Raw genomic sequence first — 19,045 nt, 5'->3', positions numbered from 1 at the left:
ATGTATCATATATACAATTAAAGCTGGTACTACTAGAGTAGACGACATAAAATTTATTCAACGGTTACAACTTCTTGTTTCACGTTTAAAAAGTGTTAACCACTGATTCACATTCACATTTTTTTTCTTTTGTTTTTGTGTGTGGTGTGAAATGCCTGTACCAAGTCAGAAATATGACAGTTGTTTTCTATTCGTTTGGAGTGTTTGAGTTTGGGATTATGGGATTTTTTTTATGTTTCCGGTTTGAATTTCCAAGTTCGATATTTTGTTATATTCTGTTTTTTTCCTTGTCCGAGTGCAAGCTGTGTAGTTGTAGTTTACTTTAATGAAAGAGAATATATAAAACATCACAAACAGACCTCTGGCCTTTATTAGTCTTGTATTATTTTTAATTGTAATTTCTTGTGTACAAGTTGGAGTTTAGGGCGTTCATTATCACTGAACTAGTATATTTATTTGTTCAGGGGCCAGCTGAAGGACGCCTCCGGGTGTGGGAATTTCTCGCTGCAATGGAGACCTGTTGGTGACCTTCTGCTGTTGTCTGTTCTATTGTCAGGTTGTTGTCTCTTTGACACATTCCGCATTTCCATTCTCAATTGTATTCACCTTGAGTTCGTGTTAGTCAATACAATGTACATGTATTTTTTTATCATTTTTATTGCAAACAAAAAAAAATATCGCATTTCCGCCAATGAGACAACTATTTCATTGAAAACCATGCGACCGACCGACGAAAAATAAAATCATTGAATCAATGAAAAAAAAAGATAAATTACTGTTTTGAATTCCTTGATTTTATACGTAAAGTTTAGCTGTTAGAGTTTGCTTTACAAAAACATACCACTTACACTCATGCATAGATGATGATTTTCAATGAACAACAGGCCGATTTTTTCAAAACATTTTACCAGGCATTATCGTCGCAGAAAAAAATGAATCCTATGTATCTAATGTTTTAACTTATAGCATTCCATTTTATCTTACTAAAAACTTTGTCTGAAGACAAAATAACAGTAATACAAGATTGTTTCATATATTAAATAATTCATCAAGCGCTTAAATATAATTTCATTTTCCTAATACATGTAAAAGTCAAACCTTAAGTTAATTAAAATTTATTGCTTTAATTTGTATTCTAATGAAGATAACTTAAGTTACACCTACGAGAAAAGCGTTCCTTGTTCTATTATAACCGGATGCGTCTTGTAGTTTAAATAAAAATATAATCAATCTTGCTGCTTAAACATTAGGTTTCTATATTCTTAACATGTGAGATCATTAAACTCCTAATAACTTGAAATACATCAATGTGTAGAGGCAGTGACGAACTGTATCGCAGGACTGTAACCTTTCTGTTTAAACACTGTGCTACTAATCTGGTACCAAGAGGCATTATATATAATAGAACATATGGTATGAATACTTTAGAGAGACAACTATCAGTTATAAAGACCAAATATATGAACAATTTCAGGTAACTGTTTTGCCTTAAGGTGGTACCCAACACCTTTGCTAAAATTAATTTGGCTTGTTTAATTTTCGTCAAATTTGACAAAGTATTTACTTTGACACTATGACAAAAATATAAAAATTTCAAAATATTTGAACCAAGGGTTTTATCAGGAAAATTACACTGGTTATATAGCAGTTTGACAAACACTTATTTTGATCATTGAGAAGCTTAATATATCCTTTTACATTTATCTTCTAACGTTATTACAACGTTTAGCTGATTTTACGGAGTTATCTCCCTGTAGTTTTAGGTACCACCTTAAGCAGTAAGCAAAACTCAAAATTTCAGAAATATGATAGCTTTTGTCACTAATTTTCGGTGGTCGTTAACGTTTGAACTTATCAGTTTTCACATCTTCGCTAGCCAAGGGTTACGATCCACTCCCGCTCTAAGAGCGGGAGCGGATCGTAACCATTGGTTAGCGAAGAGCGGGAGTGGATCGTAACCCTTGGCTAGCGAAGATGCAGTTTTCATGGACCTCCTCCTTTTTGAAATTGCACTGAAGTGCGGTATATTTGTTATACTTTTTTCTTATACCGGATAGTTTAAGAGGTGACACAGTTCAAAAAAGAAACACTGATTTATACTAGTATAACAATAAACAGATTCCAATTATATAGCAGATAGCAACCAATGATAAAATATGCATGCCAGGCTCCTAAATTATGACAGACAAAACAAAGGAAAAGACAAATAGTACTGACCCAAGAGTGTATTTACTACATAAAAAAGCCTAATCATAGCATATGTGACCGAGTGGTTTACGTAGTCGAACTATTGTATTACCGAGGTTGTGAGTTATTTGCATTGGACTCCCGGGCCAATCTTAATACAGGTGTCCAGGGGGTTCTCTCATGCAAGGCTCTCCAGCTTCCTCCACCAATCATCCAATATAAATGTAATGCGACAAGCCAGTGTTTGCTTAACTTAAATTCATCTTTTCCAAAATGCTTAAAAAATTACATATTTCCCATTGCAGTCTACTTGTCTTTGTCTTTTATGCGTTACCGAAAACGAATAATATTTTCCCAAAGAATATAAGGGACATTTTTCGATAACAAGATCTTTAGTTTTGGTTTGCATTTCTCTGCAACAGATGCACATTTCAGCAATGAATCTCCCTTCAGTAATTCTCGAGGTCAATATGTTTGAACATCAGAAACCTTTCATAAGATAAAGAGCATGTAAATCAAAATGAAAGAGAAATATAGCTTAAGGTGGTACCTAACACTACAGGGAGATAACTCCGTAAAATCAGCTAAACGTTTTAATTACGTTGTATTGTTAAGGAAATTCAATATCATTGATCAAATTGAGTGTTAGTCAAACTACCATATGTCCAACCAATATTTTCCAAGAAAGTAATTGGTTTGAGTTTTCTGAAACTTTTATATTTTAGGGTCAAAGTAAATTTTTTGTCAAAAGTTAAAAAAAACCAAAAAAACAGCCAAATTATTTATAGTCAAGGTGTTGGGTACCACCTTAAACGTGACAAAGAAGCAGAGGGAGATAATCCTTAATTGAGATTTTTTTTTCTATGATTTTGTTACATCAAATATAAGTAACATACATTTCGTTTTTGAATGCTTGTGTCGAAGTTCTGGCTATTTTGCATGTACAACCCCAGTGGTCTAACAGTCCACCAGTAGGGGTATCGGTATGGGCTTTGGCTCTTTTTTATGCAGTACAGTGACGTATAGTAGCCAACATCAATTTTTTTTGGACCCTAGTCGATAATTGTCTCATAAGCAACCATATTTAAGTTTATCTCCTTGTTTCTATACTGGAGAATCCTGTTTTGAACAATATCTTTTTGCTCCATCAGCAAAAATAGAAATCATATAAAGCAAAAATAAAGAAACGAAACATTATTACTTTTGTATTTTTATTCAAAACGGCATTAATATCTGGTTTAATGATTACCATGAGGAGTAAAACAAAAACAGAAATCAAATATCATAAGTAACAAATTAGATATCACAGTCATAATATGAATTTTTTCGCCCCTTTTTCCTGACTTTGAGACTGTCCCAAAATATGTTTTTGAACTGTTAAGGACGTTTGAAATATAACGTTGAAATTTAATTTATCTTCTTCAACATATATATATAAAAAAGAAGATTGTTGTTCGTTTTTTGTATACGTTGATACTCGAACTGAATTGTAAGAGTAATAACGAATGTTTTACTTGAAATTGTACTCGAGGGTAAAAGAGTACGAGATAAACGCTTTCGCGCTCATTGAGGCAAAAAAGGGCTCAGGGATGTAACGGGAGTCACAATTTTCAATGGGTATTTTTGTGCGCAATTTCAAGAATTTTTTAGAGATTTTTCAAGGTATGTCACATAATCAAAGAATCAAAAAAGTAAATTGTGTTTGTATATTTCGAAACAGTCTCTAAAAAGAATTAATTGAAATCACCAAAGTCAGCAAAGTTCCTTTTACTACAAAGCGAGTGAAATTCTAAACATTAAAGTAGAAAAATAAAAAAAGATATTGTTTATCATGTTACTGCTTTGAACATACAATGCATGTACACTAAATTCAAATGATAAATAGCATAACAGTTTTCATAATAATTTGCATGTAACCTAACACACACATAAAACTTGAAGAGATTGATTTATATATGAGGGTAGGGATAGGGGAGAGGGTCTTTATTCTTGGTTCATTGTGATTTGTCCATTATTCTATTTATTTATTCTATTTTTTTTATTATAATCTAGAACCCTGTTACAACCTATTCTGATTTACTTTCATATCTCTTAAACTTAGAACCTTATTTTATGAAAGTATTCTTTGTTTCTAATCTTTAACCTTTACATTATTTTGTATTCATAGTGTCGTTTATTCTCTAATATGTATACCCCATCCTGACCCTCCTATATATGACCTTAATAACTAATACATAAAATTACTAATTGTCTTAGTACAATTGAGAGACAATTAAAGTTTTTAATGGGACAAATATAGATATTATTTTGGAATAATAAATGTCATCCAACACTGTTCTTTGTTCAAGCTAACATAGAGGTATTTTATAATTGCTTTCATTTATTTCCCCCTCCCCCTTAAAAGAAATAAGATCAAACGAAGAAAAGAAAATTTAAGATTGCTCTATAGTTGTATTCGGACCTGACAAGTTAGGAACAAGCAAGTATTCCTGTGAAAACAAAGCAGAAGGTTTTCGAAATGTCAATTTTTAATGTATATCATATTAAAACTAAAATATGTTTTGAAAAATTTGACAATTTTAGTACTTTTTGATACACTACCCGCTGAGAAAAACTATTTTGACAAAGCTCGTGTTGTTGATCAAATAAGTCAAAATACTGCTGATTTAGCCTATTTTGAATAAACCTGACAAATCTTATAAAGTACGCCAAAGTCAAAATAGTCATCCAGCTACCATTTTTAAAAGCCGTGTTGGCGCAGGGCCAATATTTATCCCAAATTATACTTTCTTTATTAAGATAGTTTAAAAATTCATGACCATTTAAAAAAAAACAGTATTTAGAAATCATTTATGTTTAAACAGCAATTATCATAGTAAAATAAGAGAAAATATGCTTGGTCGATTAAAAACAGGTAGAAAAACTATCGAAATTATGTTTTGTTTTATACAATAAAACATGGTCCTGCACTGTTGAGGTCCGTTTTACCAAATCATCTGCAAGAGAAACACTTTTTAAATTTTTGATTCAGAATAGGTACCAGTTAATAAAAATTTAACATGGGTTAAGTATTAAAAAACACTACAAAAAGGGGAAACAGTTACATACACATGTCCTCTACTGGTATACCCAAAGACAAATTAATTTTTGTGATGATGAAATTGACTATTATATATATAATAACGCTATCGTGGTGAGGTGAAGTGGCAGATATTAATGTAGTTTAAGGGATGAAAACTATGCATACATTCCGTAACAAAAAAATGGATGGAAAATGAAAACAAACAATATAAATATCTTACATTAACATACACACGCGCTACACATATACACATGAGTCAACACACATATTTGTAAATCAATTGTTATCAAATGATACACAATAATACTGATAATTGATCAAATTAATTTTATTTAGACCAAATAGGTCAGATACACATTTCATTTGAAAAATGAGCGGGAAATTATCGCCCCTTGTCTCAACAAAAAACTTGAAAGTAAACCATTAAAACTAAACATTTCTTTTGTGTACTCTGGCGACTTTCAGCCAAGATTGATGTAATCAAATATTTTTACAAAATTTTGCTAGTTTCTACCTTGAAAATCAAGAAAGGCATTGTACTTTCAACAAAAATAATTCCATGTTCAAATATACACCTTCTTTCGAGAATAGTACTATCTTAATTTCTATAAATTATTAAGATAAACAATGCTTAGTACAAAAAAGGAATAACATTTGAAAAATCCTCCAAGTAGCAACAATAAGCGACAATGCTTTGAAAACATTGTTTTAGCAAGCATTGCATATATTTTGGAATATAGTTCGTTGAGACATGCATTCCTTTTGCAAAATAACAAACAAAACGCTATCTAATAGTGATAGTTTTACCGGTATATTAAACTTTCATAGAATGTAAAATGAAACGGGCAGTCGTGCGTGAATAAACGTTATCTGTGCAGAAACCTTCGTATTTATGTTAAATATTATTTTTTTTCATCTTTTTGAAAGAAAAAAAACCACGTGCTTATTTTAATCAAAATTAGAACGACCTTTCAATTTATCACATTATAAAATGAATATTCAAAATATATTTTTCTTATTTACCTTGAATGAAATCTATGATCAATATTTATCAATGCCTTTTTAATATAATGTCATATCAAATGGAATGCATATATAAACGAGAGAAAAATGTGCATTATAATGATATTTGGATGGAAAAAACTAAGAAGCAAAGATGAATACAAAGAGAATATCATAATATAAGTTAAGATGATTGTCTTTTTACTTTTCACGTTGACAAAAGCTCAGAAGAGTACTCGATGTCTCTCTCAGTTGACTTTTCATCCTAAAGTTAATACCACTCGTGTCTACATTATGCTGTTCCTTATTCATATCTACGAGTCGAGCGGTTGCTGTCTCATGCCAAGTTTCGGGTGGACAACACAATCTGATCATTCAAAGATACAAATACAATCTACCGACAGACAATAAGGGACTAAGGATCTAAGCGTTCAAACACTTTCATTCCATTCTAATACCGTATCCAAATTAGTAAAGTGCAACAATGACTTCCGGTTTGAGTCTACAGTCGAGTGTTTTCCTACAATGCAAAAAATGTGTTCGGTTAGTAAAGCAGTTATATAGCGTCCAGTATTGTATAATTTTTTTTTTATAGAACCAAATTTAAATTTGAAAGATCAAAATTAATTTCAATGTCAAAAATTTACATTGTAAAATTGGCTCACTATAATATTGCACGATTTTTAATTTGACAATTGCCCAAAGCACAGCTAGTTAAATTCACATCACGAGCAAAAAAGGCGTTAAATATCACATAAAATATTACATGCACATGTAAGCTTGACCTGTCATAAAATATTAAAGCAAAATGAATAGCATGCAGACATATGTGTTAAAAATTAATCTTTTGTGAATGGGGATATTTAAATTTATAAGTTCATAACTTTGAACCCACCTCTTCATTCATTTCCCGCTCAATTTCACTATAATTAGGAGGTACGTCTTCTGCATCTTCTGTAAATGCTGGGTTATCTTTCACTAAATTTTCAACACTTCCTCTACACGGGAAAGCTATAGCAGAAACACTGCTACCGGTTGATATAGTCCGTGCTAAACTGTAGCAATCACTACTAAAATTACTAAAATTACTATTTGGACGGCTGTTCATATCTAATGCAGAATCCTCTTCATCAGACGTATCATTTGATGCTGCCTCCTTGGTTAAATCATTTGAACTTGTCATTGAGCCAAGGAGACCCACTGACGCGAGTCTTGTTAAAACAGGAAGTAAGCTGCTGCGTCTTCGCTTACCTAAAAATAGATTACATATAAATTGAGTCATGTTTGTTTTTGATCACCAGTGCTTGATGTTATCTGCTTTTGGTTTATTCAGTTTCTATTATTAATTTTCTCGTTTTGTCTAGAAATCCAAAGCCTTTTGAAAAATCTATTAAAATTACAGGTAGAAAATGTACTTAAGCCCACTTAAGGCAAACGGATAAAAAATCATTCTTTTCGGAAGTTTAAAAACATACCTTCAGGAGCGCATGTCTGAATTTCTTTTTCGGAAGCACCTCTACGTCTACATAAACTCTGTAGCTGACGCATTTCCATCTGAAAAAAAAATAAAAAATCATAACTTCAGAAAACTTGAAAATCAATTAAAAACAATCGGAACAATAATACTTAAATATTACATCGTACCTACATGTTATCATTTAAAATAGTTGTTTTCGGATTGTCTAATGCAAAAGTTTTATATTTAGGAATGGATTCTTATATTTTATTTGGAACAAGAGATCAAGTAAGCCCAATTCTACTAGTTCCAATAAATTCACATGTTTAAATGATAGATATTAATAAAACCGTTTTATATCTATAAAAACATGAAAAATTCGGTTACTTATATATGGATGTACATTTACGACAAACGTCTACTTTAATGTTAAACTGGTATATTCAACACCAGAGAAATTAATTACTTTTTTATTGCTTTAGCCTTTGGCAAACATAACACATATTAATAAGACATAAAATAATAAGTAAATGCCTTAGATATATCATGTTAAACATTGTAATATATATTAGATATTGTCAAGTTATTTTTGTATGAATTATACCAACATTGCCCATACCAAATACACTAATTATCGGCTGACCTTAGAATCACCATAGAGGAATAAATACTCGATTTACATAATTGTTCATTTCAGCTATTTATGTATATGTTTCGAGCAATGCGATCATTTTAGTTTTGCTAGATACACCAAAGTTTTAACGCAATGAGACTCAGATAGCAATACAACTTTAAACACGGATTTGGAAATGATATTGCATGATTAATTTAAAGTAAATGAATAGAAAATACATACAAATTATTACTTTTTTTATTTCATTTTTTTGTCCTAATTATGTCACATGAAATATTTGCCACTGGACGATAATCAATCATCAATTAAACGAAAACGTTACTTTACTTTGGAGGATTTGTTTTAAATGACTCGTACATTTTTCTAATATGAAAACAAGACGATTTTTGTAATAAGTGAAAAGTTTTCCTAATAAATTGCATACATTGTGAAATCCGAAAAAGTTAAGTTTTAGATAAATAAACAGGTAAATTGTAAATTTAAAGGGTACAAATCTTGTATTACTTTATTCACACCGTATGCAATCATGCAATTTGTGAGTCTTGCTAATTTAAAACATTTTTTGAAAAAAAATCTTGAGACTCCATTGATCAGCAAGATAGGATGGCAGGTGGATGCAACATTTTATCTAATTAACTAAACCTAATTAGGCACACATGCGCAGTAGCCTCTGGGCATGACATATATTTACAAATATGGACACCATATAGGTCAGATCAATTTGCACAAGGTATTCGTCAAAGCAATACAAGCGATATTAACCTAAATGTCAAAGCTATTTAATTAAAACTTTTTATCTATATGACTCACCATGTCAAATTCTTTTCATTTGTGTTTTTAATTAATTATGGTCTAGTCAAGAAATAGATATGATTACGTTGACAAATACATGGAAGAAATTAATACCTTTATTTTGACCTTAAATACCGATTTTGTAACTAATATAAAATGATTGATGTATATGACTTAATTAATGTCCAGTTGCAAATATTTCTTACATAAGTAGGACAATCTTACCTTATTGAAATGTTTGCACTATGGACTAAAAAATGATTGATGTATATGACTTCTTGTATTAAGATAATGTCCAGTTGCAAATATTTCATGCATAAGTAGGACAATCCGACCATATCAAAATTTATACACCTTGGACAACAACAAAAATGAAAGCGAAAGCTTACTCTTTGTAATTTCTACATTCATTCTAAAAAAAAAACTCTATATAATTCTACTTACTTACTCTATATAATTCTACTTTCATTCTAATAATACTTACTATTAATAATTCTACTTTCATTCTAATAATACTTACTCTATATAATTCTACTTTCATTTTCATATCACTCGCTCTTTTGACTGAGCCTCTATATTGTTGTTTTATGATTTTAAGCTGTACTTGATCTTTTTCTTGTATCACCATTACAAAACCTGAAATAAATCAATAAAAAATACAAAATTTCATCACCAAGTAACCTATGAGCATTACTTATGGAAGAAAGTCCGGATAAGGGTCTCCCATTACTTTATTCTTAAATGTTTTAAGTAGATATAGGAAGATGAGGTATGAGTGCCAATGAGACAACTCTCCATCAGAAATAACAATTTATAAAAGTAAACCATTATAGGTCAATGTATAAGTATCTGAGTCAACCCCTGCTTGTCTTGTAAGTCTTGTACAAAGAATTGGATTCAAGTTCTTTCAAAATGAAAAAAGCAAAAAAATCATCATACAAAAAGCGACATCATTTATTCATTTAATTGATTTAAGCAACTTACATCTACATTTTTTTTGTATAAATATATAAAAAGTCAAAATAAGTAAATTGATAAAAAAGGATTATGTTATTTCAAATTCAATTTGTATATGACAATTGAATAAATTATTGACTGTAAGAATATTTGGCGTCGTATTTCTACACAGGTGAAGGAAAGTCATTACTGTCAAACAGGAGTTAAAGTATAAAGACTGTTGGATGATTTCCAGAAGAGTGATTCATTTAAAAAGTAAAGCAGACACGTTCAAACTAAAAGGACAGTAACACCCATCAATGTACTATTAATAAAAATGATACATTCTATTTGAGAGGTTTTATCGGGATACTTATTTCCCCAAATACAGCTTTTTTGTAATCTTTTCCCACTTCCCACTTTTTTCCGTCTTTATTGCCAGATGCTACTTTTCACCACCTTTTCTTTAATATAGAGGTATTTAGAATTACTGACGCAATTTTCTAGCAAAAGATGTAAGCTAATACAGGTTCACGGAAGGCTTCAACAATGATAAAATAACACACTATGCAGATAGTAAGCTATAACAGGCTATAGGTTTGCTAAATTTTATAAATTTCCATTTTGATGAATTTTTAATATTATAAGGTCTGTTTGAAGTATTTCATATTTTCATAGAAAAAAAATCGCCAGCTTTGGTACTGGTGGAAAAAGTAAAGAGTGGTTTTTCAAACCTTACATCTTTTATCTTTCAAATGGTGGAAATTGGGATAAAAATTAATAAAAAATCTAGCCTAGACAGACAAAATATGTGCATGTTGCTTACGGTACCAATTAATGGTGAATGACCCATTTAAATGCAAACAGCATGTAAAAAATGTTAACATGACAAGTGTCGCAAATGTCACCTTTAGAGTATTCTATAAGAAAAGTGTATTTAAGGAATTAGTTTCGTCTCGTACACGAGCTGATTAATGCACGTATTTGATAAAACTATCGGATGACATGTAGCCACTGGCCATTGGATAAAATGTACAAAAAAATCAAATGTACTTGTTGACTAAGGTCATTAACATCATTTTAAAATAATACTGTTTCTCTTTTATCTCATGAAATGTCTATCAAAAACATTGAAATGTATGGTATTTTTCAATTAAGATCTTCTAAGATGTGGTTTCGTTATAGGTTAGTGTGTAAAAGTGGAAATAATATTAAGTGCAAATAGGCATAAAATGCATTCTACCTTTGTTTTAGAATTAACAATTTACTCTTAGATTAAAAACTCTTCATAATTTAAAACTGAACGGAAAATGGAATTTAAAATTGAAGTGATTAAGTGATTCGTGAAATGTACGGAGATAAAACAGTAACATAATTATTTTCAACTAATGCAATGTTGCAAGTATATGAGTCATGTAATTGCAATCTGTTTATTTACATGCAATCACCATGGACGTGTACAAATTCTAGAGATTATTTGTTTGATACTTACTGTTAACAATCCTGACCAGTCTCCATGGAAGAATGATTGTCATTATTCGGGCTGCTTCCGTTTCAGGATGCGCCCATAATCCTTCCCAGAATGCAACATCAAGAATCCAAGAAACTAAAACAACAAACGCATCGAAAACCTGAAATGGAAAAGTGACGAACAGTTATGATACTTTCTACATTTGATTTAAAATACTTAAATTTTTACAAATTGGGTTAAATACGACACTAGCTGAATTCATGAACAATTAAATATTAACATGAAATATTAAAAATATATCGAATTTCGAAGTTTAAACTGAAAATGGGATAGTTCTAAAAAACCAGGCACAACAACAAGTTAGTCTAAAAAAACCAATGAAACAAATAGAAAACAACTGTCATATTCCTTAGCTTCTATAAGCAATTTTCGAAGGAATAGAGGATTAAAACTGGTTATATCGCTAGCTAAACCTCTAACTTGTCTGACAGTTGTTCGTAGTTCCATGCTAGTTATAGCAAGCGTGTCATTGATATCTAATAACATTTCAAATAAAACTATGTAATAGTTACCTCTATTTTATGGTTCAAGAACTTCTTTCCCATTGCTAAAACCTTTAGAAATGTCTGCAAATAATCAAGATAGAAATTATGTTAAGTGTTGGCAATTTGTTACGAAACGTCCCTACATCAAACCATTTAAATTTTTTCATATTACATTAAGCAATGCAATCCGGTGATGTCACAGAAAGCCAAATGAATAAAAAAAGGAATATTAGCAATTAAATATATTGGAAGTTCAGAAGCAGTCAATTTTAAATTAAATTTGTTTTTTGTAATTGTAAAAGTAAACGCTTTTATCGTACTTTGTTCTAGATATCAGTACCTCTTCTTCTGAAATAATTTATTGGAGACACAAAAAGATGACCGAAGAGTTACTTGTGCAATGTTACTTTAAACTTAATAGAAATAAAATATGAAATATAATTACCTCTAATAAAAGTATGGTTAAAATAACAAAACTTCCTAAATGAAAGGCATGTGTCAGTTCGTGCAGAATGTGATGAGTATAAATTTTATGTGAGTCTTTAAAAGTATGTTTATGATTTCCAGCAGAGCCTCGTTTGTGTAGATGGTGATGGTGGTTGGCATGGTTATGACCTTTATGAAGCTGTTTTTCAACTGCAGCGGCAAATTTATTTTGAATACGGGTAATTTCAGGTCCATTCACTTCCTGAAAACAGTCTCTTAAAATGAGAAGTATCGACTCAAACTCCGCCTCATCGTATCCAGATCTATTAAATCTACCCGGAAATAAATCGAATATAATTTTCTTTGCTTCACTCTCCATTAATTGCTTTTCATGAAGTTCATCTGTAAATTAACAATAACAGATATGAAAAATACATCGAGAATATTAGGTATAAATCAAATCAGCTGAAATTTGCGAAATGTTACCTTGAAGTAATGTATGTTTGTGTAAAAATTGCATAGAAGAAGCTTTTGATCTATTATATCTAAAGATAAATGCACACAGAATGTATTCTATGTAGGTTTTAAGTATTTTTCTTTACATCTTAGAAAGCAATGTTTATATTGATGATAATTTTATAGTCGCCCGGTCTAGTTTTATAGTTATTTTATTTGATCAACGTTACAAATAAGATCAGACATAAGTTTGACCAATTATGGAAGTTTTCTATTATATACACAATGATAAAAAAAAATGTATTGAACAGAAGCATAAAAATACTTAATTCTTAATAATCACTCGCCTTCAAAATTTTGGGTCGAGCGTTCGAGATGGAGGTAAATTAAGAAAAACATTTCGAATGTACGAAATTATTAAAATTTCATATTCTTTAATTTTAGCAAACGTAAACACTTGACTGATTTTAAGAATAACTGCAGTTATTTAAAGACAGGGAAATTATTAGACTAGGACGCTTGGATGCAGGTAGTACTTCGCTCAAAAGAGTTATGAAATTATAAATCGGAGACCCTTCGACATGCAAGTACCTAAACCAGGTTTACAAATGAAGCCGTCATGAAGTCTTTCTGTCGTTTGATTGCATCCTGATGGTGTATGCGCGAATCTGCATTTATTCATATAACATACTTTTGGTTTACTTGCAACATAAAAAATCAAATAACAATCAAAACAAATTACGAAAAAAGTCTGATTATAATAGTGTTACGTCAAACATTGTAATAGGTCTCGCTTCAATACACATATATACATGTTCTTATTAATGTTTATCAGATCATGGGTATGACTTTTTCGCCTTTATTGTTATAAAAACAACATAATTTGATCGATCAGGATATCAGCTGTCAAACAGAAAATAAGTCATTCATGTAAAGCAGAAGAAAAACAATGGTCGATGATTGACAGATTAATTGTGATGTATTTCACTTGTAATTTAACAGACATTACCTTTCATTATCAGAATATCCGATATGATCTGACCAATTACACATCCTGCGTCAAGAACAGCTAATGTACTCAGTAAAATCAATGCTACATGTGTGTGGAGTAACGTTGATAGTCTCTTTTTTAACCTTAAATAAAATGAAAAATTTAAACATCTATAAAATAATAAAATTCTATATTTAACCAATATAATAACAATGTTATGGAAGTAAGGTACAAATAGATACAATGATACAGATATAGATCTAACAAGAGAATAATAGGGCTCAAATATGACAACCCTGAAGAATCTATTTGTAACTTGATTAAAATAACTAAGTAGGGAATAACAGGGCTCAAATATGACAACCCTGAATTATCTATTTGTAACTTAATTGAAACTACCAAATTGGGAATAGCAGACCTCAAATATGACGACTGAATAATCTACTTAAAAAATTGTGGAACAATGACAGCGGTTTTATTTGGGTTTGACTGGGATTTTGGTTTAAAACCTAGTGTATGTATATCTATTTTATTTCGTTTGAAATTGGTGTTTTCCCGTTTGCTTTCAGTGGTAATTATTTATAGATGGGAACTAGTTCTGCAACAGTATGTACTATTTATAGAATTTGATGTCGGGTGTATAATGCACGAGGAAAGTTTTGGCGGTTTCTACGGGTGGGATTTAATGGTACTATATAAAGTTTGGCATTTAAATGTAATATTATCGAAGGTGCTCGCAGTTGCGTCGAATTGAAGTTGGTCACATTGGTAAATTGACAGTTGCTGCTATGTTTATTACATACGTACAGGCGTTGGAGGTATTAACCGAGGAAAAAGAAAAGATGCGAATGAGAAACAATGTTATATGTCATGGATTTATATGTCAGTGGTTTGAATCGAAGAAATATGTAGAAGAAAGTAAAATAAAATATTTTATCGCAAGAGAAAATGATATGTTACTGCGAGCAACTAATCCTATATCTGTGTTTGTTTTGTTTATAGCCTATTGAATTTAGAGATTAAATACTTTAAATTCGGACGAGCAGGGCGAGGGAGAATTTAAAGTACTTTATTTACATTGTTTGAAAGTACTTTTTCATTACTCTTAGTCAATCAAGACCTGTAATGTTGTCTTTATGTTTATGTATTGATTTACAGAAAATTATTTAATCGGATGATTGACATTTTCTACCGTTAACTCAAAACAGTCATGTATTTGTTGAAACAATCATGTCGTGTCGATATGAGAATTAAACACTTTGTCTTTGTTTTATTATTTAAATGATATAAATGTTTGTAACTTGGTAAATTATACCATTTGGAAGCGTTTGTGTTTACTTAATCTTTAGGTTTCTGTGTTTTTAGGGGGTTTGTTTTCTTTTTTTTTTTTGGCCTGGTGTTGTCAGGTTTTTTTACCCTTTCGTTATATACTCTGTCCTTTAACACGAATCACAAAGCCAGGCCTACTAGAAAGACGCTACTGCGAAACTTATTTTGTGATATTTCTAGAAAATTAAATTAGTATAAAATATTTTCAGACGAAACACGATTTGGTATTAAACTTATCCATTACAAATGTAGACTAATTAAATTTAAGGACAAGTTTTAAAATTGTGTATGTACAAATCCTACGCTATAATGTAGAATTTAGGATTCTATGCATACTTATTGTCATCTGAAACGTTTATCATGTGCATTGTATTGTCTTTATTTGAATAATGAGTAATGACCATCTCATTTACAGATAGGTATGTTTATATGTGACAAGCTAAATCCAATAAAATGCCCAGCTGTATGACATGACTTGTCCTCGTGAGGTATTTAATAGGACATAGGACCGTATTTGTAAAAAGTAACATATCCAGATGACTGCATGGATCTTCCGGCAGGACAATGATATATGTTGCCTTACGATAACTGCTAGCCGCCTTAAAATGTATGTTACTAGGAGATCATTACCCACCTGCAGCTTAAAAGTTTACAATCGCAATCACGTAGACACAAAAAAGACTCGCGTATATCAATTTTATATTGTTTTAAATCATACAAGGAAAAACACCCACCAGTATTTTGATAAGGATGTAATGGCAATAAAACACGTGTACTTTAACCTTTGGTGTAATTTGCAGTCACAATGTATTCAGTATCAACTAGATTTTACTTTATTTAATTAGTTTAATTCTCATCATAGAACAGACACAAATTTGTACTTCCGTGTGAATAAGCATGATAACATATTAAGAATGTAAAAAACATATTGCATTTCAATTTCGATTTTTGTACAAACTGTCTTTTTTTTTAAACAGTAGACATTGTGAGCTACACTTTCTTTAAAGAATCATATCGTGATTATGTTACTGATACAAGGTCTTATTTAGTTACTTGTTCAATTCAATTATATTCATATTGTTAGATCAAAAATTATGTTCGGTTATTCACATCTTGATTATGCTATTGCGGACAAGTATATTTTAAATACATGTAGTTGTAAGATTCAATTATATTCATATCGTTAGATAAAATACATGTTCGGTTTAGTAAAAGCTTTTGGAAAAGAAAGCATACGTGTTGGAAGAACACGAACAATGAAATTTACTGAAATAGCCAATATACCAATTACGTAACATTTTTATTGCTGATGTTCATTTTGTAACTTTCTGGAATGTCTTCTATAAAGGTAAACGTAGCTGATATCGCATAACAAGACCATGTTATTATCTTTAAATGACAGATTTGAATTCAAACCAAACCTTTGTGTAAAATATTGTGTTCTGCTCTAAATTTATTTTAGGTTGTTTACTGCACAGCAATCAACTTTGTTACCAAGAAAAGTCAACTTGTTTTGTAACGTTTGTTAATAGGTAGTTTTCGAAATAAGACTTTTATCTTAACTAACGTTATTCAGTTTAAGAAGTAATAGGTTTTCCTTTGTATGACATTTGCTATCAATATGCATACAGGGACATATTCAATTAACTTCTCAACTTTTTATAATGACTCATACATGAATACAAAAATAACTTTATGTGGTTTGATAGCCAATAACACAATCATTTACGAGAATAATTATGAAGATTTCGTCGGCTTAAAAAAAGCATCATGGCAAGGTTTTTGACATGTGAATTTGATAAAGAAAAATAGTCTTGTCTTCGGTATTGTTAGGTAGTTCTGTAAATTATTCCCTCATTTCATATTTTCTTCATCTTTTTACAGAAACATTATATATGTCAAAATATTTACATAAGTGCTAGCCCAGAATTCTGTCTTAATATAGATTAATATATACTTAGTGATACCAGTATAGCGAAGGAAGGTTGACGTTGATTTATGTATTAGTTTCATCGCACTACAAGGTCTGTTTATTAATGCCTCTCTATGTCTAAAACTGACGGCTGCATTAATATAACTATATATTAAGAAAATAAGTCGTCCATCTTATATAATACAGGAATACACAACTTATTAAAATTCTTATCATGTCAAGGACCTCATACATGGTAATTTTTCATTCATATTATATGAATTATGATAGCAAAAAGTCATTGATAATATTTCCTGGTGGTATTTTAGGAACAGTTTTGCCAAATAACGTTGATCAGCTGATTCAGTTAAAACGATTAGTTCGTCGTTGGCATGGCTCGAAACTTAAAACTGTAGAAAATTCTTCAGTTTTCCATTTTATTTGTAAATGTGTTTTTTTTAGCCAATATGAGTTTATAATTTAAAATTCAAGAAAATTCATTCGTTTGAAATGTTTTCGTGTTTTTACTTTTTTTTGTCAGATGCACATTGTTGAGAAATTAACATTTGTTAATATCAGATGAAAAAGTGCAACAGACAGATATTATCATTATCATTATTTTATTATTTGATTTATTTTACGTCCATTTGTTTTATGTTGATAAGTAAAGTGAATCAAGTTATCATATTAAACCTATATATGTGTGTAATAATTATCAACATATAAGTTCAGCAAGGATGTCATATCTGCCCTTTTATATTTTAAATTTACAAGCGGAATATTAATTGATAAATGGAATTTAAAACTTTCAAACATTTTTTCATGTATTCACGAGGCATTCAATCTTAAAACAGAATAAAAAGTATACATTATGAGAGTTAAATATTATCCCCATAAGAAAATAAGAGAAGACAGACAAAAGAAAAAAGAAGAAAAAAACAACATACCTGTGACGATTGTTTGGTTTTCGTCTACCTGGTAAACAATTGTTATTATTTTCCGTGCGTGGTATCATATTTCCAGAAATATTATTTTTTAATCAAGTAGCTACGATTGATAATATAATTTAATCCAATAGAAATTATCAAATTTTTTTAAATATTTAATCACTTATTAAGCAAAACTAGTTTTTGTATAGTCCACATCACATAAATGAACAGATAAAGAGATGATCAGAGAATCCACAGTCATCCACTTTAAGGAAACTCAGCAAATGTAATTTAACAAAGTAGCTCCGAACAGGTAAACACAGGTAGAAACATATAGGTGAGCTGTTGTTTCACCTGGATCACTTAATGAGACACACACACTGTAGACATTACCATATAAATGAACGAAGCAAGCAATATATATACCCCCTGTTTTGTAGGTTGTCATCTATGCCGCTCTTGACGAATAAAAAATCTGACATGTCATTATTTAGACAAGTTGTCATATTTTATTGCAATGGGGCTCGATATTTGTTAGTTCTCGCAATAATGATTCTCAATGATTGTTATTACAATACGTTATTGTATTGGCATATGTCGATTTTGCCAATTTTATTGCTTAGTTCATGTTTCTGACGTAACATATGCAATACCGTAATTACAAGGAAATAGATTGCTCTACTTGTCTAGATGAACGCTTGCATATTTAAACCGAACCGACACTTAAGACAAAAAGAATCATGTTTTCATACATGACTTCAACTGTGAAGAAATTATACTTTAATTTTAAGGCTAGACATTTATATAACTACAAAGAAAAAGGTGTTTGAGTTAAGGAAAGAAGAAGCTGATTCATCATGTTCAAGTTGTAATATATTAATTATTTCAGTATTTTAT

At 30.4% G+C, this 19,045-nt stretch overlaps 1 protein-coding gene across 1 annotated transcript; it reads right to left on the bottom strand.

Annotated features, from left to right (window-relative positions):
• Positions 1–3,381: 3,381 nt before the first annotated feature.
• On the bottom strand, positions 3,382–18,528 carry LOC134683133 (uncharacterized). The gene is made up of 9 exons (XM_063542249.1): positions 18,167–18,528; positions 13,997–14,121; positions 12,551–12,933; positions 12,133–12,186; positions 11,582–11,720; positions 9,674–9,789; positions 7,747–7,825; positions 7,167–7,522; positions 3,382–6,791 (listed from the first exon to the last, which is right to left on the bottom strand). Exons 1-9 carry the CDS (start codon positions 18,232–18,234, stop codon positions 6,774–6,776), a joined length of 1,338 nt encoding a protein of 445 aa, XP_063398319.1. The 5' UTR covers positions 18,235–18,528; the 3' UTR covers positions 3,382–6,773.
• Positions 18,529–19,045: the final 517 nt, after the last annotated feature.

This window comes from Mytilus trossulus, chromosome 9 (genome assembly GCF_036588685.1).
Source record: "Mytilus trossulus isolate FHL-02 chromosome 9, PNRI_Mtr1.1.1.hap1, whole genome shotgun sequence".
Classification (NCBI taxonomy): domain Eukaryota; kingdom Metazoa; phylum Mollusca; class Bivalvia; order Mytilida; family Mytilidae; genus Mytilus; species Mytilus trossulus.
This window is presented reverse-complemented; position numbering and strand designations above follow the sequence as displayed.